At 33.1% G+C, this 22,500-nt stretch overlaps 2 protein-coding genes across 2 annotated transcripts in view; one reads left to right on the forward strand and one right to left on the reverse strand.

The window, feature by feature from the left end:
- Positions 1–4,011: 4,011 nt before the first annotated feature.
- Positions 4,012–5,405, forward strand: CPR19 (cuticular protein 19). Its single transcript, XM_018551873.1, has 3 exons — positions 4,012–4,026; positions 4,282–4,539; positions 4,866–5,405. Exons 1-3 carry the CDS (start codon positions 4,012–4,014, stop codon positions 5,403–5,405), a joined length of 813 nt encoding a protein of 270 aa, XP_018407375.1.
- A 6,026-nt stretch (positions 5,406–11,431) lies between these two features.
- LOC108783323 (zinc finger and SCAN domain-containing protein 10) overlaps positions 11,432–22,500 on the reverse strand; it is an 11,395-nt gene continuing 326 nt past the window's right edge. Inside the window, exons 2-6 of the mRNA XM_018551870.1 lie at positions 21,243–21,398; positions 12,835–13,076; positions 12,185–12,471; positions 11,775–12,057; positions 11,432–11,693 (exon numbers count right to left, since the gene is read on the reverse strand). Of these exons, the coding sequence (XP_018407372.1) occupies positions 11,432–11,693; positions 11,775–12,057; positions 12,185–12,471; positions 12,835–13,076; positions 21,243–21,398 (1,230 nt within the window). The remainder of the gene's footprint in view (positions 11,694–11,774; positions 12,058–12,184; positions 12,472–12,834; positions 13,077–21,242; positions 21,399–22,500) is intronic.

Below are 22,500 nucleotides of genomic sequence, written 5' to 3' on the forward strand. Positions count from 1 at the left end.
TAACATAGATATTATGTCGAACGTTTCGATCCTTCGTTTCGGATCATCATCAGCGACAATACAATATAAAATTAAAAATTACTCAGAGTTGCAAACAATGATGTTGTCCCGCAGTATGTAATATACAACCACTCAATAAAACATATTTTTAGCGTAGAATTTTAAATAATCTATAGTTGTAACTTGCTATTAGTTTGGAATATGCGATTATTTCAGATGAAGTTCATTATTTTTGTAGCTACATGATGTGCGTATGATCCACATTTAACTTGAAAATTATTTAAATATTTCTTTCATTCTTGATGGTGTTAAAAATGTTTTAGATAAAAGTGTCATGAGGTACGTATTTTGGTTGCATTAGTTATTTTTGTAGATGGGGGCCTAATATGAAGGTCAATACTTTTTCAGAAGTATATAATTACATATACATACATATTTTTGTATAATATAATTTCTTTCTAATTAGCCTACATATGAAAATTAATATAAACATATAAAAAAATAGCTTTCAATTTAGATATTTAACATTTCAGGTCGATATGTCAGATTTAGAAGAAGGCATGAAAAATCTCATAATTTATTGGTTTTTTGACTTTGTCTTACGTTTTCGCGTTACGTTAAACAGATATATGCAAAATAATTAGAGAAAATATATAACGTAAAAAAGTCATAATTTCCTTAATACAAGCGAAAGTAATCTTTTTAACGCCTGTATATCTAAACTTATTACGTGTCTATACTCTATAGCACTGTGTTCATAATGCTACAACGCGGTCTGAGTTCTTAGGATCTCGGAAATATGTAGTCAATTAATATGTGGTTTTTATGGAATGACTATAAGTTAACTGGCTACACATCTTTTGATACGAGAATTCGTATCAAATTCAAACACCTTATACACAGAGCTTAATGCAGTCAGCGTTCGAACAGTTGCACTTTCTAAACGTCTTTTAAATATCCTATATGTACTTTTCGATATATTCCGAAATTTAAAACGAGAAACACTGTAAGCATACAAATATGGGAGCTCATTTGTGTACACTATAACTTTTTTTAAAAATTACATTATAATCCATATATACTGTTTGCGATTCTTAGCTCCTGTTATCCGTTGACTGACTAAAATGGATCTGTTTTGCCTTGTACGTCTGTAATCTGCATTATTTTCGAAAATATCGGAATAAATTATACGTAATAGATTATTGACTTGATGAAATCTGGAGCTCGTGCATCTGAATTGAATGGAAGAGATTCAATTAAATCATTCAGCAAAATTAAAATACATATAGGTATGTTATAAACGTATACTTTAAAATCATCAATAAATTATCATAGTCAAACTAAATGTTGACATATGTACTGTACTGACCTAAGGACAGTTCCACAAATCAAAGCACTTGAGGCAATTATATAATTCATATAAAAGTAGATAAATATTACATATAAATGACAAAATGACATTTTTTGAAATGAATATAAAACAATAAAAGCATAAGTAAATTTTACGAAATTAATAATGTGATATATATCCCATCCAATTAATATTCGAAGTATCCATTTACGCAGCACTCGGTATTTCTTTGGAGCACCAAGTACTTCCAATGTGTCGTCTACTATGGAGAGTTCATGTAAACATATCTTCAATTCCTGTAAAAAATCATTTAAGCTGTTTTTATGTAACATAAAAAAAAACTATAATAAGTGTATACTTAAAATAATAAAAATTGCTATTGAAATGTGTACAAGAAAATGATAGCTCAAGTGTTATTGCAATTTAATTAGTTCTTATACAAAAGAAATAAACATAAATTGTTTTAAAAACGAGCTTATGGGTCGCAATAATATAAATACAAATCTTCATTTTATTAAACAAACTTTGTCAACAATAAATTTTTATACATTAGTATATATCTAAATATATATTAATGAAAATCAAAATTTATTTTTTTATAAAAACTTCCAAATTTATATTCATCCAAAATAAGAAATTTGTTATTGCATATCAAGACTTCTTTACTTTCAATTAAAAATCCGTTTATACAGAATTTAAGAAATATTCAATGATCAAGTAATATTAGGGATTGGAAAAGAGTATTAAAAAATTTTTACCTTATAACGATATAAGCTAAGAATAGATGTAAGGACCATCAGGACAGTTATAAAACTATGTATAATCTCTCGGAGTATATTATGCGTCATGTAATTGATGTATATTAAAAAATAAAAGTATATTAAAATGCTCCATTTAGCCAAAGCATACAGGCAAGAGGAATACAATCTAGGTTGTCCAATTGGATATTCAAACAAACCTACACTATGAAACGAACTTGTAATAAATAATGGTGCTAGTGCTGACTGTAGCGATTTTGTCATAATTTTTCGGTCGTCGACTAGTAATTTGAATCAATTCTTGCTGCACGAAATCAAACGTACGGGTTTACATACTTTTTATAAGAATTTCAGAAATAGATCCTTTAAAGACTGGAGAATTAGATTGCGAAATGCTTATGTTGGATGATGAAGTACATACGTATATCAACTAACGACTACTGAGGGATCGAATGCGTATACAGATAAGCTAGAGTAAATTGCTCTGCTCTAGTGAAATATTTATTTGTACGTATGCTTTATTCAAGAGCACAAACTACTATAGACGTAATTATTCTTGCAATATTAATTCTTTATACTAGGTTCCAAAGTACTTCAGAGATATTGTTTATTTATGACACTTTTAACATCGTATCGACTAGAGTTGAAGTAGATGACTTCGATAAAGTGTTTTAAGTAGTATATAGAAGTTAATGCTAACAATATAACGTTTTTTTTTGTAAATTAAAGGTATATACATAATATACATAATATAATGCTTGTAACACACTGAAAAAAATGTGGTCCAACGAATGATCGTTAATCGATGTTAAACTTAATATCTAATTTAATGGAGTTAATATATTAATACTATATCTGGAAATTCAATATTACTATATAATTAAATATTTATTCTTGCAATAAATTCTAGTAATAGTTTTATAATCTAAATCATTATGAAAATACATTGGATCAATTTTCATTAATTCATCGAACATTATAATATACATATCATATATATATATATATATATAAAATACATTACATGTATATTTTAATAAAAATATCGATATTCAAAATTATATCAACGTATTAATTTTTGTTTATATAATACTAACGTATGATGTACTTATATTGATTTCATTGCATTTTTATATTGTATATAAGTTTATTACGTTCACTTAAAATGATAGAGTATGTCATAAAAAATTATGCTATTTTAGTTTACGAAATATACTCCCATACGAAACTAAACTCGCTATTAATTGAAGAACAGAATTTATGTTTTAAAACAAACATGTGATTAAATGTCAAACAAATTCATAATATAAATAATATATTCGTATATAAAAAAATATTATTTTTTTAAATCGTATAGTTATAATATTCGCATTCATCGGAGAAGACTAAAAACGCAAAAGAATATTTTACATCGTCGCAATTAAAAAATAACACAGTTTTATTTTAAAAATTATTTTCTGACATATGCAGTAAGAAACATAAATAAGTTATAAATATATCTATTGATCTATTTGTTACAAATATATTTTTACAGTAAATGTAAACACTTATTTATAATTAATTGTTACAATTTAAAAAACGTTAAATAAGTACATTTAAAAAAGAAGTTAAAATTAACGTCTATAGGGATTTTGGAAAAATTCCGTATAATCTAGACTTTTTCGCGAGTTAAGCAAAATATTAGACTAAGTATCACATGGAAAGTACAATGACTAGAAATTTGCACAGAAATTGTTCGTAGGGCGTGGTGAAAGACGGGTGTGATTGGGACGCGCGGGTTCCTATCAAGGTTTCTTCGTCGGGTCGCCCTCAGCTAATCCGCCGTATAAAACGCCCCTCTCATTGACTTCTGGGAGCACTGTTGCGCTTCCCGCTGCCTAAGAATCCATTTATTCTCTCAACATGACTGCCGTAGTCGTAAGTATTCATTTACTACGCTCTTATCAAATCATTCATTTAACTCATAATAATAGAATTCTATATAAAATATGTATAATAAAGAATATATTGTACAATTAAATTTAATGAGATATATCATAATTGTATGTTATAAAATGTACGTAATGTTAAATAATAAGACATAAGAATATTTTGTGGTCTTATATCTTTTAGATTTTTAGATATTTCAAACAAAGAAATTTACACGATTCAAATTTTATTTCTATTACACAGATTATTTTGTTGGGTATCGTCATCGCTGTGACCTGCCAAGAACCTCATTACCAATCGCCGCGTCAAACGGCGATTTTGAGCGACGCGCGTTATCTCGCAGGTGATGGCACATTCGGTGCTGCCTACTCTCAAGAAGACGGAGTGGAATTTAAAGAGGAAAGCGACATAGAAGGTAATCGACGTGGATCATACTCGTACATCGACCCAACCGGACAAAGGCGAACCGTGACTTATACAGCGGGAAAAAACGGATTCCAAGTACGTAAAAAGAGTGCACATTTTTACTTGCTATAATTAAATCTATTATTAATTTTCACGCTGAATTTATAACATTTTATAATTTATTTTTGTTAAATTTTTTATAATTAAATTTTTTTGGTGAATTTATATATTATTAATTTCTAACTTCTTATACCAAATGTTATATACAAATATTTCAGAAAAAATTAGATTTAAAGTTTAAAGAGTTCATCGCATATTAATTTATTGCAAAATTAATCATACGGTATTAAACTCAAGTTCACTTGATTCCATCTTATTAATTTTAACCAAATGTTAAGTAAATCTTGAACTTTGTTTCACAGGCGACCGGAGACCACATTCCTAGTGCACCCCCGCAAGAGCCACCGCAGCCGGAGTATACACCGTTGGCGCAATATAATCCGTCGGATTACCAGTCCCCGAGTTACGCATCGCCACCCCCTCAACAATATCCACGGCGCTATCAATCGGATTACGAGCCGCAACCTGTTGTTTATCAACCGCGGCCTCAACCGCCGCCTCTTCAGCAGGTTCCGCGGCGTTATCAATCAGATTACGAGCTGCAACCTGTCGTTTATCAACCGCAGCCTCAACCGCAGCTTCAACCGCAGCTTCAATCGCGGCTTCAATCACAGTATCAATACCAGTCGCAGCCGCCACCTCGCTATCATTATCCCTCGGAATTGCAAAGTATACCCTCGTATGCGCCACCGAGGCCACGCTATCAACCCCAACTTCGCCCTGAGCCACAATATAACGTGATAACGACACCGGCCGCGGCACCCCGGAATTTTTATCCGCCGGGGAAACTCAGCTTCAATCGGACTCCCGACGGCTTCTCCTATACATTCAGCAAAAGTTGAGTGGCAAGTGAGTTTATGATGTGAGAAACGATAACGAATCTAAAATGAGACTAACTATTAATTTAAAAAAGAATTCTAGTTTTAAAATAAAAATGTAGTTGAGTGTCAAAAAAGTATTAATAACTAATTGTAAGAGAATTATGTAAAAAATTTCTTTTTCAATCAGTCGTAATACTCGCGTTTTTGTTTCATGTTTCGAATTAATTTTAAATAACATGCTCGATTATAATTATTGTATTTCTTTTTTATATACATATAAATTAATATCATTAATGACAGTGTCAAAACCTCGTAAAGTACGTATTTATAAATGCTAAAATGTACTCTCATGAAAGTTCCCTTACGCAGCAAGTCTCGTATATCTTCGCGTCTAAAGAATAAATCATTGAAACTGTAGAATCGAATGATTTCATCGTGCAATGCTCGATGTACCTTACATAGCAATTTCCCGTACAAATGCGAGCACAATCACGTGCTCCATAGGGTCGACTTACTTTCATCCGGTAACCTTTCGTTCTCCATAGTGTTGCAACTGAGAATCCCACGATACTGAAGGAAATGTGGGATACGCCCGATATATATATTTATATGAGGAATGTTATATCAAAAGTGTATTCAATATTATGTATATAATTCTATCATATATCTTTATTTAAAACTCATAATTGTAATTAAATTTATTTAATACAAATATCGTAACAGGATAATTTTGACTTTAATATTAAATAAAGATACATTTTCTCACGTTAATGAGAGTTAAAAAGATACGTTTCCTTTTCTTTTATTTTATAAGTAAGCGTCATAAAATAGTGCTTATGTTACTAATATTTTCAAATAAAAATTCCTTTTTGATTGAAATTGATTTGTAGTCAATATATATCCACCTATTATAAAATACCATCAAAATAGCGTTGCGTCGTGTCTTGTTCTATGAAAGACAGCGAGTGTTACTGGCAGAAACGGAAGAAAGGAAGAACAAAGGAGCGATTATCTTATTATCCAAGCTCGCGAGTGAAAATGCGTATGCACCACCACACCATCGCGCACACGAGGAGGCAGGGAGTCGGAAAGGGCGAGGAAATAAAAATGCAACGAAGTCGAGCCGGTTCGCTAGCTATTATTATTGTTGGCCGTAACACGGGCGCGGCGCGATCCGGCAAGGCGAACCGCCTGCACCCGAGCAGGAACTCGGCAACCTTAAGTAGGTAGAAAGAAATGCAAACGCCACCGATATTCTAGGTCACTCCGACATTGTCGCCAGAGAAAACGCCTTACATCATCGTACGAATTGACGCGATTATCGTTATGACGCTAGTTTGCCTTTGTCACCGAATGTTACACGCAAAGAGATTAACGTCCATGATGCAATAAATACAATGTAATTCCTTTTTAGTCGCGTTTTATTTATAAAGGTATATTGAGTATACATTTCGTTTCGTATATAATTATGGCAGTAATATACAGACTCTGATTAGCTGCGCGTGACATCAACAGTATAAAAGTAGTCTAAAACAGCTGCTGTAGAGGCAGTGTGGCATTGAACGTTCACTCTCCTCGTAACAGAAAGACGAAAATGAAAATAAACGCCGTCTTATCTAAGTACCTAATTTATATCAATATTTTTTTTATTTATGCCGGTGTGCCTCCCGTGAATTTCAAAGAATGACAGTGTGAATAAATCCCAGAGAAAAGGCACTATGCGTCGTCTATTCTTCCAAATCCTCAACGCACGGAAATGTTACGCGTTCTCTTGTACGCGTGTAGCTTCTTCTTTTCATTTCACTTTTTCTCCCCCTTTCTTTTATATAAAAAAATCTTCGTAAAGAAATCCAAGTTATAAACACCTGTGTACGCATATCTTCTTACATTAAATGGTACATTGAAGCGTGTAATCGACTTGCGTTTTTTAACTCCCATATATTCTGGCTGACTCGAATATTCCTAGTGTTCTCTATCAAACACTATTAATATTAAACATTATCGATTTTGTAGGCGAACGTCAATTATTTATCTCATCAAATGCGAACAGTGCTTGATTGCCAAGGGCATTGATTTAAATTTGATTGCACTTTCGTCTCAACCTACGCGCGATGAGACATGCAGCGCGCGCAATGGAGAGATGAGGATCATAAAGTAAAAAACTGACCTCGTGGCGGATAGGACTATTCACTAATCTCACTACGCTAAAAATATAAGTTCGGATAAAGACTCGGGACGTTCCTATAATTGCTTGTTATGCGTACGATAGTCTAAGATAGTAGCTATTGTCGCGGTAATTATACCTCTAGTTATAAATGTTACGTTACACAAAATATACGCTCAGCGTTAGGCTTCGACTTTTGATTTTTATATCATCGCAGAGGCACGGACGTCTCATAAAACGACCATCGAATGGAAAACAACCCGGAAGCGGATTTGTACGTGGGGCAGGAGGCACGGCAGTCTCGCGTTCTTAGCGCATTTTACTGGCTTATCTTAGAGAACTATTCTAAAGAGACGAGAGGAAGCTGTAAGCGCTGTAACAAGCGAACCCTATTAGCTTCTTCTGGAAGATATAGTTTGTTCACAATGCAAATTCATATTATATAATGCTCGAGAGTCTGCCAATATGTTGACGCGTATATTCGGTTAGTAACGGAAACTGATACTCGATTATTGTCGCTAATAATTTTCCGTTGCGAATAATGGACACATTCGTGTACATATATAGTTTTCTTTTTGATAAAACAATGAAATGATTTGCCGATTTACACATTGTCCGAGTCTGCATTATACGAAATCTATACAAAATCACAGACGCAATGGGTACAGACTGTGCATTTCCTGATATTAGCATCTCTATTCGAATTTAATAAAGAAAAAAAATAGTATGAATCGATCTACCTTACTTTTTATAACGATAGTAATAATTTCGATAAAAATGCCTAGTTCATACTTATTACGTTTATGGATATAACGCAGGGGAGAAAAATATCTTTCTTTCGCATATTTCTCCGCGCAAGAAACACGCGTAAAATATCCATAAATAATACATGATTAATCGTATAAGAAATTCTTTACCATGCATTCTCAATACATATTCATAATAATTAAATGTAAACTTCAAACACTCTTCATTAAGTACTTAAGAACTGTCATAATAAGGAATAATCATACCATAGTGTACGTAATGTCAAAAACATCAATAAAAAAATTCTATTCGCGTTACAAATTGATTAATAATAGACATTAAGACTTTGAGCATATACGCTTCGTATTCATTTCAAATATATAATAGAACATATATATACAAAAATTCGAAGCCTTTCAAATTAAAGTTTGAAATTTGTTTATAATAAAAACTTTTTGCATCTAGATACGATTAATCACTGAGACTTATGTACAGCAGCGATCTGTATATAAAATGACAATAAATTTGATCGAATGTTTTTGGAAGTTATAAAATTCTGTCTGTATGATATAAATTGTTACGATTTATATTATATATCGTTACCATTTATATTATATAATTTCACATGTCTTAACAGAAGTAAACGAATAGTTAACGATTGATGAAGTATAATAAAATCACACAAAATAATTCATCGAATTTGACAACTTAATATTAGGTAATCTCTCACTTAGATATTAATATCGCAAATAGAAATTTAAAAATCTCTTTTATATTTTTAAAAAGAACAGCATTATATTTAATTTTTTTATAATTTGATTATTTTTATATTATATTTTTATATAAAATATAAGTGACAAGTGATAATGTCTTTTCAAATTGTGCAACTTTTGTTTCAGATCTTTCTTCGCATAATGAAAAAGAATAGTTCAAACTATTAAAAATGAAGAGAGATACGGCGATAACCAGCAAACCTTCTGAAGTAATTCAAACTGTTTAAATTAGACGAATTATCCTGCATAAAACTTAAATTTCCGAATTAGATCTGTAAACGATAACATAATTCATTTTGATATTAAATTCAAATTAGAGAATAATACGCTATTAAAATAATAAATTTTCTAAATGTATATAACAGATGAAAACATACATATACATATAAAAAAATATAATAGCATTGAGAACAAACCTGTACATCAGAGAGTATATATACTACTACAGGCCTATTTTGTAACTTTTCAAGTCCAACTATTTAAATCTAATTTAAACGATGTAACAATATAATATTCTTTATATCGTTAATCGGTCTTTTTATGCGCATATTTTATGCAACTATATTTAGTCACTTTCAAGCTTTATTCACGCTATATAAACACAATAATGATTCAATTACATTCGCAGATTGCTATATTCTTCAGTAAAGTATTTTTAGTGATCTTTAATAAAATTTAAATATTATTAATTATTTACACAATCGATTAACATCATATTAAAAAAAATAACTTCCATAAAGTACACACAACATTCATTAATTAAAACATATACAGTGTCCACCAAAAATCCCAGATCACCTGAATAATCTCTGAATAATTCGAGATATATGATTGAAATTTACAAGGATACAACGGGATACATAAAATCTATCATTGAACCTCAAAAACATCTACCTTAACATCGCCGGCGAGAGGAGGGAAAAGGAGATCTGGAAATCTTAAATAGCATGTATGGTGGATGTTTCTAAGATTTAATGATAGATTTTATGATGCCGTTGTATCCCTGTAAATTTCAATTTTATATCTCGAACCATTTAGAAATTATTAAGATGACCCGTAAAATAAATAAATCTTTTGCCTATGGCCCTCAATTTTGGAATCAAATTTTATGTCAAATAATAACTCATGTTGAGACACAAATCACAATAAAGTTTTATATTGAGCATGCAATTGGTTTCAGAAATATAAAGCGTCAAAGGAGTCACCATATATTATATATAATTATATATAGTATATGTGTAATAATATATATCATATATAATTATATTTAAATACTTCTCATTCAAAAATTGTCATTAATTACTTTCCAAAATGTGATAAAAAATTTGTAATTAGCAAGTCGAAAAGATCATAACAATTTCCAGAAAAATGAATAATTGTTCTAATATTTGTCGCATTATATTCAAGCAATTAAAAGAACTCATAGGTGTCGATTTTCAAAATTCAACAAAAATTTATGCTATAAAGTGTTGTTAGTGTCACATTTTATTAGTAGTTAATGATCTATTAACTATTTGATGCTCTATATTTCTGAAACCAATCGCATGCATAACCTAAAATTTTTGTGTAGTGTAAAATTGGATTCTAAAACCGAAAACCAAAAAATAGACATTTTTTGAAGTCGTTTTTTCATAACATTTTAAAAAGAGTATCTATAATGTGAATAAAGCTTATATGTTATATGTTAAAAAGTTACAGAATAGGTCTACTAGTACCTACAAATAGCGGGAAGCTAGCTATGTAGGAACGTATACTATTAAGTCATAGCTTTTTAAATACTGACACAATATAGTTCGTATTTTTATTATAACTATTAGTATCGTGTCAATACCTCAATTTCTTTTTTCAATAATGTAGATCTTATCTTGTGTGTCAAGATACACAGTAGTGTATTCTTGAAAATAATTTAGAGAAAATCTTTAACTCTGATATGTATTTGCTACAAAATGTGCTATTTCTTTAATAATCTGTCACGAAATGATTGCCAAAATTTTCATTTTCTTAAGAAATATTAATAAATTTTCTTGATAATTTTTAAACCGTGTAAAGGAATGATCAAACATAACATGAAAGTCATTTACTTTCAGATATAGTAAAAATACATTAAAAATTAATCACAATTGTGGATTATCATCGATAAAATTATCGATTTAATCCATCAATGAATATGTTAATATTGCTATTCGCTATTAGTTATCGTTACAGAACATGCTACTGTGTATCTATTATCGATAAGTTGGTATATATATCATTACAATCACAATATGCATGACATCCTATGCGAAAGTTTCTGGTGGAGCAGAAAACTTGTACTATGGTAAGACACAAATCGACGGTACGTAGTGACAAGGAAAGGAGTAATTCTAGCTGCATAATCCGGAAGGATCAACAAGTCCTCTGGCAATGAGTTCAGCCGTCGCGGCATCTCCGCCGCTCTGTTTACCACCTGACGGTTGCCCGTGCTCGCAATGCGAACGTATATGAAACATAAATTCAGCCTTATCCGTGAAGTCGGCGCGACACACTAAGCAAAAATTTCTCTCAGGAGTATAGGATTGCGGCGGCGGGGCAGATCCTGGAAAGTATGGGGCGGCGTGTTGCGGTGGCATTCCCTCCAAATGAGATCTGTGATTGATCATCAAAATTAGTTGTAGACATTACATTAAAACTTAGATATATTGATATTGAAAATAAGGAAATATTAACCGAGCGTGTTGCGTCCATTCCTCTCTAGTAGCGAATGATCGTCCACACAGTTCACAGGCCCAACTCACTGGCTCCTCTTTCAATTTATGAATACTATCTTGGCGAGACGGCTGTTGCTGTTGCGTTTGTTGTTGTTGTGGCTGCTGCTGTTGTTGTTGTTGCTGTTGTTGTTGATGTTGATCGGCTCGTGGTGTGGAAGGCGCTGACAGAGACGAAACACCGGTTCTATGTCTGAGCTTGTTCATATGAATAACCAATTTGTCTCGACGAGCAAATGCTTTACCTGCAATATTCATCAAGATTTTATTAATTTAATTGCTTCTTTTTAGAACAGATCAAAGATAATCTGTGGCTTAAAATAATTAGAGTAAAATATATTCAATAATTATAATTTATTTATATGTACTTACCGCACACTTCACAGGAATACGGCTTCTCTCCAGTATGTATACGCATATGTATGACAAGTTTATCCTTACGAGCGAGCCCCTTGCCACAAACAGTACAGGCAAATGCTTTCGTCGTTGGTTCGCCTGTGTTAGTCGCCTTTGAGACAGATCCCGGACGAACACTCACACTATTTGTTGCTGTTCGTAATGGTTGATTTACCGCCGGTGCTCTACTTCCAAACTGTTGGTCTGCTCCAGGAAATGCCGGCATCATACTAGGACGCATTGCAGAAGAGTAATCCGAAGACCTGTGAAGTAGGAACTAGTTACAGTTATGCTACAATAATTTCTGAAAACGATTAAAAATATAATTATGTGAAATCCAATGTGGAAAGCTTCAAAATAGAATAAAATAAGATTTTAGTGTTAGGGTCATTTTGTAAAAAGCGTTTTGGAAAACAATCCTTTATATGCAATCTGATATTTCTTTTCTGTTTCATGACATTTATGATGATAAATTGTCAAATCTTCGCGCAGAAATATCATATACTGCATTTAAAAAATTGCAATCGAACAATGACTCGAAAATATCTTTGATGGAAAAAAATCTCGCTCTTAGAAAGACATTTTAAGCAAGAAATTTTAAGAAGGTCGAAATGCCTTTTACATACCATGTTCCGATAGAACGCAGCACCCTTACTCCATCATCATAGCCAAGCCCATCGTCTGGTAAGGTAAACGTGGGATTCGGTGGTTGCGGGGCCGCGTGTGGTCCGGGTCCAGTTAACCTCGCTTGAGCAGCTTGTTGAGCCATGTGCTGCTGCAGTGCCGCGTGTGCCGCAGCGTGCGTTTCCACGTAATTTGCATGCTGCTGCTGTTGCCCACCATTTGACATTTTGTCTTTATCCGTACCCTAAATTTAATTTGGTTGATTACACGCTATGCAATAATTAATCCTTATTTAACATTTTGATTATGTCACTCATTTGGATGACAGGTATTATAAAATTCGCAAAGGTCTCGTCACTGACTTGTGAGTGATGGATTTATTAATCCTAATCGTCTTGAAATTTTCTTGAGTGATATTCACGCGTCCACTGTATTTTAAATTAATTATATCATTGCAATTGGATTACAACATCATGGATATAATTTTACAATCGGCATTTACTCTATTCATTTTATTTTGATGACGTTATTTTAATGATATAATTTATATTATATATTTATTATATTTTATAAAAGACTGAAGAAGACTTTGTAAGTTGAAACTAGTTTCGCATCAATGTTTAATGTATTAAACACATTAAATTAAGAATATCTGAATATTTAATATCCATTATTGATTAGCTCATCTTTGGCCGTTTTGACAGAGTTTATATTGTTAATATTTATCATTGTTTAAAGTTTCATCTTAAAATGTAATTATGAATGCAAGTGGTATTCATGATGAATACTTATCACGTATCGTCTTTTATTACTACCGTTTGACACAAAAACGATGACTTTACGGAGATCTGGAAATTCGTGTATAGTACACTATTTTAGGCCGGATAAAAGCATTTAAAATACATATTTCTTGTTGTAAACGATAAATAAATAAAATTATTCAAAAATTGCCACAGATAGTTATTTTTTCGTGTTATACAATTCGTAGTCATAATCCGTCGATTGATGATAATAACAATCCGAGATTACGCAGTTAGCTTATTTCATATTAGTCATTATACATTACTACATTATTGCACATTGAAAATATTACACTTTTAAAATATTTATTTGATATTATCAATGATATGTTTGTCATGTTTTAATTTTTTTCACATATAATAAGATGATCAACAGTGAAAATGCAAATTCTTGCATCCCCCTTCCAACGGCAACGTAAGTTAAGTCTTCGTCAAGAGGATCGATTGTGCGTCTTGAAATGAGGTAAAAATTACAAAAGTGCCACTAAAATACTAATAATTTCATTAGCCAATACGTATTGAATTTGCTCATTTTTGTAATATTCATCTTGTTTCAAGATACACAATCGATTCCAAGATTTCTAAGAGGAAAGGACAATAAGGAAAACTAATTACACGCGGAAAGTCTACAATCTAGGTCCACAACTATACAACGTAAAGCCACAGGACATTTATCAATTACAGAGTTATATGAGAAAAATAATCCACTGTGATTGGTCAATTTCCTACGGCTTTGCAATTTCTTAAGCTTGTCCTATAATAAGGTCGTAACCAATAAGAAATGGTTAATTTTTTGCGATTTACGGCAAGATTATGGACTTAGTCTCAAGAGACTCCAAAAATGCTCTAAATAATCATCATCGCAATCGGTTGATTAATGAAATCGAAATGGATTTCACATATCTATAAAAAGATCACTACAAAAATAATTTCTGTGTTTCTGCAAGATTTGAAAATACACTGAGCAAAAAATCTAATATATATAAATGTAATGCAATAATGATCGAAAAGCAAAGAACGTTCCCCGGAAGAGAGAAACAGGCAGAAAGAAATCGTCATCCTAACGAAAGAAATGGGCGCCCGTCGTCTCTTTTTGGACGCGCTTACCACACACTAACGGAGACCAAGTCACGTTCCAAAGAAGACCGTTGGGCTTCGAAATCAAAGGACAGGCAGAGCACTTTGAATCGAACAGAGGCGGCTTTTCAAAAGATAGATACAGTGTGCGATCCAGATTTTTAAATCACAGCACCGATCGCGTGCAGTGGAGGAACAATGACGGCGAGAATCTGGTGGTTCATTTTCGGAGGAGGGTTCAGGGTCTTACACTCGGATTACTCCGGATGCGCCGGAGTAATGATAACCGGCACGCTTCGGCGAGACAATTCACTCGATATACAAACGTTAACACTGGCATGCGCATCCGTGAGCTTTGCACGCGACGAGCTTATGCGCTTTTTATGCTTCTCGCGACGCGTTCGAAAGAATATCGCGATTCGCGAAACGATCAGAGAGAGAGAGCCACGACGCTGGCAGCCACCGCAGCCGCCGTCGATTCCCGGCGCGGGAGGATGCAAGGACAAAGAGGCGAAAAAAAGCAGCAGACAGCGCGCGGAGGGGATAAGCGCGAGACGGCCGGGGGAGACGTCTCGCCGTCGGACTCGGAGAGAAGAAGAGAGGAAAGAAAGACGGAACCGCAGGTGAAGGGGGAGAAAGAAAAAAAAAAGAAAAAAAATAGGGTTCGACGAAGGTAGAGAAAGAGAGAGGGAACGACGTGTACGTGTGTGAAAACGACGGGGGCGGTAAGAGGGAACGGCAAGAAAGAAGTAAGGCAAGAGCCGGTGACACACACGGACGGAGCAGCGCGTGATACAAACGATGCCGTTCGGAGGTTCCCCGCGGAATGCACCGCGGCCGGCGCGTAGCCCGAGGGTGCGACGAAGAGGAGTTAAACGCGCGCGCGGGCACGCCGAAGAGACACGATCGGGAAGCGACGACGGGGGAAGAGAGAGAGAAAGAGGCGAACGGAGGCCTGCTGGCCGCGGCGCGGCGGACCGATCGGAGGCAGGGGGGAACGGAAGGTGTGTGTTTATGTGTATGCACACGGAGCGTTGTGATTCGTGTGTATCACTCTCGGCGGCGTGTACCCATCGCTACTACGAGAGAGGCCAGGAGGCTGTAACGGAGACCGATAGAGCAGATACCTACATGTGTGCGCAAGAGAGAGAGAGAGAGAGAGAGAAAGAAAAACTCGAAGGGAGAAGGGGACCGCCGGCGCGCCTGGAGGCTGGAGGATAACCGCGACGCGTTACGATATACCCGGCGAATATCCCCGGAATGCGATACGGTCGACAAGAAAAATCGAACCGGAGAAAGTGAGACGCGAGACAACGGAGGAATGACGAAGCGATCGCTCGCAGCGGCATCAAGGGTGCCGCGTGGGAGGGAGGGAAGGGGGGGAAGGATGACGACGTGTACGCGATGATCTCGTTTGAATGGCTACTCCGCGCTCCTGTCTCTTCTCTCTATTCGATTTTCCTTCTCTCTCATTGTCAGCATAATACAATATATGCACCGGCTTATTCTTCTTCCTCTTCTTTCTTTTCTCGTGATGTTAACACCAGCAGGCACCAGTCTTCTCTAACAGAGTATTCTACAGCTAGGGTACCGACACGTATATCCTTCGTACATCAAACATCGCGGACTTATCGGTATTGTGGAACAATACCGGATGCACGAGGAGTATATCGCCGTTGTGCGCGATGCAACAGTGGCGACGGCGGCGCTCCGCGACCGGTGCGTCGGCCCGCTGACCTTGACACTGACATTGAGAGAGCAAGAGAGAGAGAGCGAGACCCTACGAGGAGAGGGAGAGAAGGAGGGGGCGGCGGAACTTACGCGCGCGCGCGTGTACACACGGGAGCGATTCATGGGAGAGACGCCAGGGACGACGAGGACGTCGTCTCGCGACCCTCTTCGCCGCCGCCGCCGCCGCCACCGATATTCCGGAACGCCGGCGACGAGAGAGAAAGAGAATCACCCACGTAACGAGGCTGCGTCGATCTTGTCGGGGTATCCCGGGTTTCGAAACAGGTTTCTCGAACGTGCGCGTTGCGGGCCTGGCAACTCACGTTGCACCTGTGCCCAGCACTGCCGGATCGGCAGGGGTGAGCGGGTGAGTTGGAAGAAGGATCGAGGGAGAGAGAGCGTAAGACCGAGAAGAAGCGAAAGGAGATAAAAAGAAAGGGAGAACAGAAACAAGGGACTGGAGAAGAGATAGGATTTATGCGGTGTTCTATGATTAAGTCCTTTTAGAGCATGACGCATGAATGAATGAACATATGTAAAGCATGTATCTGAAAGAAAAAAATCGAGCGATAAAGAATAAGACAGTAACGTGCGTCACATCATACGAAGATAAATTAATGAATATTATACAAGATTGAAGATGATATTAAAAATCACAAAAGAAAAAGAGGTAAAGAGAAATAAAATGGAAAGAAACGAAAACGCGTGGAAAAAAGCTGTAAGTAAAATTAAGAAGGAGCAAAAGTATTACGGGGACGAGAGGAGCACGACAGGTGAAAGAGAAATAAGTTGCAGGTAGGAGAGGAACGGGGAGGACAGTCGAGACGGCGAATGAAGGAGTATATTTGCGGTGACCATATTTTATTAGAGAAAGCAAAAGACAAACTTCAAATGCCAAAGTCTCACATTACATCTAACATCCACTTTTCATGATTCTCTTCTTAATAAAAGGAAACTTTCTTTTTATGCGTCATTGAGAATTGTTATTGAACAATTTTTTTAAATGCCGTACAGCAAAAGACTGAAATAAAAATTTTAATTCTATTAAATCTATTATAAATGTTTCACATTAAAAGATTAAAATATTATATATATAGTAATATGTGTATGATACTATCTAAGCATATTTGTGTCAAATTGAAGAAGAGGTTTTACTATTGTAGTAAAATTGAATAGTAAAATACTAATTTTCAAGTTCATATTCAACGTTAAGCATAATAAAAATTTTAACATCAACACTTGAATGGTTTCGTGCGAAACTACTTTTTTTTTATTTGTGTGTGAAAACACATTTTTATTAATTTTATTCTCAAGATATATTTCGTTTCAATATTTTAATGTTTCACATATATCAAAACGAGGAAGACATTACAAAAATAAACTTGTGTCAACACCAGCAGAAATGCAATAGCGTTCCGATACTAGTAGTATCAGATAACTAATATCACTCTTGAATGAAACTAAATTTGTCAATTGGTTGAACAAGAATTCCCGTTAAAATAATAAAGACGATAAAAGAAAGGACAGAATTGAAAATTATTTTGAGAAATATAAATCTAAGGGACAGTTATCTAAATAAAGGATTGTCTTTTACAATAAAGAACAGAACGTCATCATAAATATACTACTATGACTTTCGCTTTCTGTGAACGGCGCGTCTCGCGGTCGCAACGCACCGATCAATAGACGTCGCGACGTCGGTCGTCTCACACACGCACACACGTCTGTACATTCTCTCTCTCTCTCTCTCTCTCTCTCTTCTCTCTTTCTCCTTTCCTCCTTCTATTTATCCCTCCTCACTTTCCGTCGGCGTCTCGGTTGCGTACGCGAGGGTGGAATTATTGAGATCGCGCGCCGCCGGGTGCAGCAGACACGGAAAGGGGGGTCAGCGGGAACCCGAGCAGCTACCGATCAGCGATGCCTCTGCGCGCGCTTCCTCTTTCCCCGTCGCCTCTTCATAACCCCTCATCCGACAGAAGTACAGGACTGTGCTCCCGTCTGACCGATCAGAAGTACGGAAGAAGAAAAAAGACATGCAGCGATACTCTTCGCGCCATTGATAACAGCCATTGATAAAATTTGAGTTAATTTAACTTCACATAATCAGTCACTGTTGCAATATTTTTTTTAAAGATGCTGAATATCGCTCATTTCTTTCCTTCAATACAGATTAACTTCAATCCCGGTTTAACCTACTCTTTGTATTTTTCTAATTCTTAGAATTAGAAAAAAATAAAGAATAAATTAAACCAAGTATGTATCAAAGTTAGTCTATACTGATTGTGAGAGAAAATTATATGATATTTGTAATTATAATTACTGTTAATATAACTATAAAAACAGTTGAAATTATCATAAAAATTATTCAAATACTATATATTTTGTAATCTTTTTTTGGAACAACCGTATTTAATATGGTTTTAACATAATGAATTACTACAATTTTATATTCGTTTGAATGATGTGGTAATTTTTATGGTTATAATAATTATAATTATAGTCATTTTAATTTGCCAACTATATATATTTGTTACTAGAACTATACATATAGTTATTATTCCTAAATAGCAATAATAATCATAACTAATAATAATTATAGTAATTATAATTATAAAAAAAATGTTCTCTCAGTATATATTCATTGGTAGAAATCAATTGATTGTTATAAGGAAGAGGAGAGAAAGAACGCTGGCACGTTGTAAAAAATCTTAGTGATTCCAAACGATTAATAATAGGGAATAGTTGATACAGCTTTTTTATATTTTTTTATCCATAATAAATTGAATATAAATTGTACGAGAATTTTTCAATAGACACATGCATAAACAATACAGAAATTATTTTAATAATTTAATAATACGATTACTTTTGTTGTATCAATAAAAAATATAAAATAATGACACTTATGACAATCAATCCCATGTGTAGAGTTACTTATAGTCATTGGAATCAGTTCTTGCAATATACAAATTTCGAAATATAACGAAATGTAATTAAAGGAAATATAAAAAATATGCATAATTTTATTAATAATTTTCAGATAATATGTGTATAATATTCATTACTATATCTGTATAATTATGTTGCTTGAATATTATAAGAAACGTTAACGATGAAATCTTATATGGATCACAATATCAGTTGCCGCTGTTGCATTGAGGTTATGTCGAGATTATGGGCGAGTATATCTCAATTCATATCGATTAATCAGTTGCATTATGTGTAAATACAGCTTTTATGGAACAAAATTACATTTGCACACAATGCATTTGATCAATCGCTGAATTAAAAAATTTCTTCTAATTTATTATGGGTCTTATTAACTGTGGAGAAACAGAAACAGCTGTAATAACAAATCCCGTAACTAGCTCCGGCTTGCTATATTTACATATTTTAATTTTTGTTTAAGTAAAAAATATATTTCAAGGTATGAATAATATAACTGTAAGTTATTATTCATAAAGCAAAGATTTTCTATAAAAATCGTTGAAATTATGATATAATGAACAGAGTGTTAAATATAACATTTAATATAACACTGATTCATTATTATATTTTGGCTATCGAAAGCTGAAAATATTTTCTATCTGAAAAACCGCTATTCAGTCCGAAAATAATTTATTGCACCATAACCGCAATGTTTTTGCGGAAATACTATATTTTTTATGTAATAATATCATTTATTATTTCGCAGTAATTTTAAGTGTATCAACTATCCCCGGTTTTCTCTACTAATCAGTAATATTGCATCAGTAATACTGGCAGTGTGTATCAATATTTTTAGTAACTATACCATGGTAAACATTTCAACAAATAACATCATTTTACTAAACTTTATACTTATAAAACAAAAAAGATAATTCATGTAAATTTCTATTTAGATTTTTATATCTAAAACAATTTTGTCAATATTGAGAATGACCCGATCGATGTCGAAACATCTGTTAATTTATATATATTTTCTTTGTTTTTTGTTACATTGTAATAATTTCATTTTTGGCTCATTGCTCGTTATATTATCTTTTTTTAATATTTTTAGTATTTTATAACTTTATATACAATTAGTATTATTAACAATATATTTCACTTCAGTTTTACATATCTACATTATCTATTGTACTGTGATATACTATCATATGGATCCTAACAATAATGATAGTTTTGTACATCGATGAAATAGCTCTGTTAATCGTGATAAAACTGGACCAACAAATAAAAATATTAAGAAAAATAAGGCAAATGAGAGTAAGGTAAAATTCAAATTTTGAAGCAAGTTAAATATAAATTAATTAAAATTGTTTATTTAAATATAATTTAAATATAAATATAATAAGTTTATTTAAATATAAAATTTTTATTAAAATTGTATGTTGAATTTTGCAACCAAGTATCACGCCATATACTGATTTGCCCTATTTTTTCTAATATTTTTGAATTTTGACAATCCTTATTAAGTTTCTTTTCCTTTTAAATAAATATTTTGTACTTTGCCTTGCTCATTCTATGGAAAAGCAAATCTCATGATTGTCTTACTAATTTTGCTGTCCGCAGTCACCTGTATATCCAACAACATGGACACTAAATGTCATTATTCTTGCAATATTACAAATGTCATATTATTGGATATTACAAAGATAAAAAATACATAACACAAAATTCGAATAATCAAAATTGGAACACGCAATCTTGTTACAAGTTACGGTATTGTAATATATTTGAAATAATATACTATATATTTGCTATAATTAAAAAATTCACATAATTTAATACAATCTTTATATGTAGAAGAAAATTTTACTTACCTGATTATTATGCGTAACAATATTCTTCAAGGAGTCTGCATAATTCTTCAATATTGATTGTGTGGACATGCAGCTAAGACGAAATTCATAAAACATCTCTAACTTGTAGACGCATCTCTGACAGATATTTTTTGGCAATTCATCCTCTTTTCCTATCTGTAACAAAATGATTCCAAGTTTCATTAAAACTATAATCGGCAAAGTCTGATTTTAGAATTTTTTGCAACAATTATTTTACCTTTAGTTGTGATTAGGTCTTCTTTCTAACTTTTATATTATGAGAATATAAATGAAATAAGAGAAAATAAAAAATAAAAGATAATCAATATATATTTAATCATATGTAATTTATAATAATTGTTCTTAATACAACAAAGTAAGTAATCCATCTCAAGTCAATTCCATGTAGAAAAATATATAATAAAACTAAAACTATAACAAAACTATTATTATAATTTCTACCATAATATAATCTAATTTTAACTTTGATTGTTAAACGTACTTCTTTATTTTTTTCTATTTTTTGAAATTATTAGAAAAAAACATAAGGTAGTAAAGTGGAAATTAGAATTAATCTATATTAGTAGAAATTGACATTAAACAATAAGTTAAAAATTGCCTAATCATAGCTACAAATTTTTAAATGATAGAAGTACATTTTCAATAATTTATAACTGTAATTGGTCAAATTGCTTACTATTTGAGTAATTATCTATGTATGTTGTTTTATAAGATTCTTAACAAAAAGTAAAGTGATATATCAATTATTTCAATACTGCATCATTGGAACATAAAACAATACTGTCTCTAAAACTTTTAAGAGTGAATCTCAAGATGAATAAGAAATCTTAATCTCAAAGATTGAAAACTGAACCACTTTTTTTCACAATTGGCTTAATTTTATCATTCTTCAGAATTACTCCAAAGAACATAGAGAACAGCTATTTATAAATAACACCACATAGATAACTTTGTTGCATATATTTATAGATAGATTGCATTGATTTATGCATCTAAAATTAATGACGCAGTTTTAATTGTCCTTCAATATTCTTAGTACAAAATCTGTTTTTCTTAACAATTAGGATCTTTAAATAATTCGATTCGCAATTTTATTTTTTGTACTTTAACGAGATATTTTTAACGTGCAATCTGTTCTAACAATTTTTCTACATAAAAACAATTCCTATATAAAAATTAAAATTTGCGTCTAAAATTCTTGTGCGAATGAAAAATTTTGCCCCCCCCCCCCCCCCCC

The sequence above is a fragment of the Cyphomyrmex costatus genome, unplaced genomic scaffold (genome assembly GCF_001594065.2).
Source record: "Cyphomyrmex costatus isolate MS0001 unplaced genomic scaffold, Ccosl1.0 scaffold148, whole genome shotgun sequence".
Taxonomy (NCBI): Eukaryota; Metazoa; Arthropoda; class Insecta; order Hymenoptera; family Formicidae; genus Cyphomyrmex; species Cyphomyrmex costatus.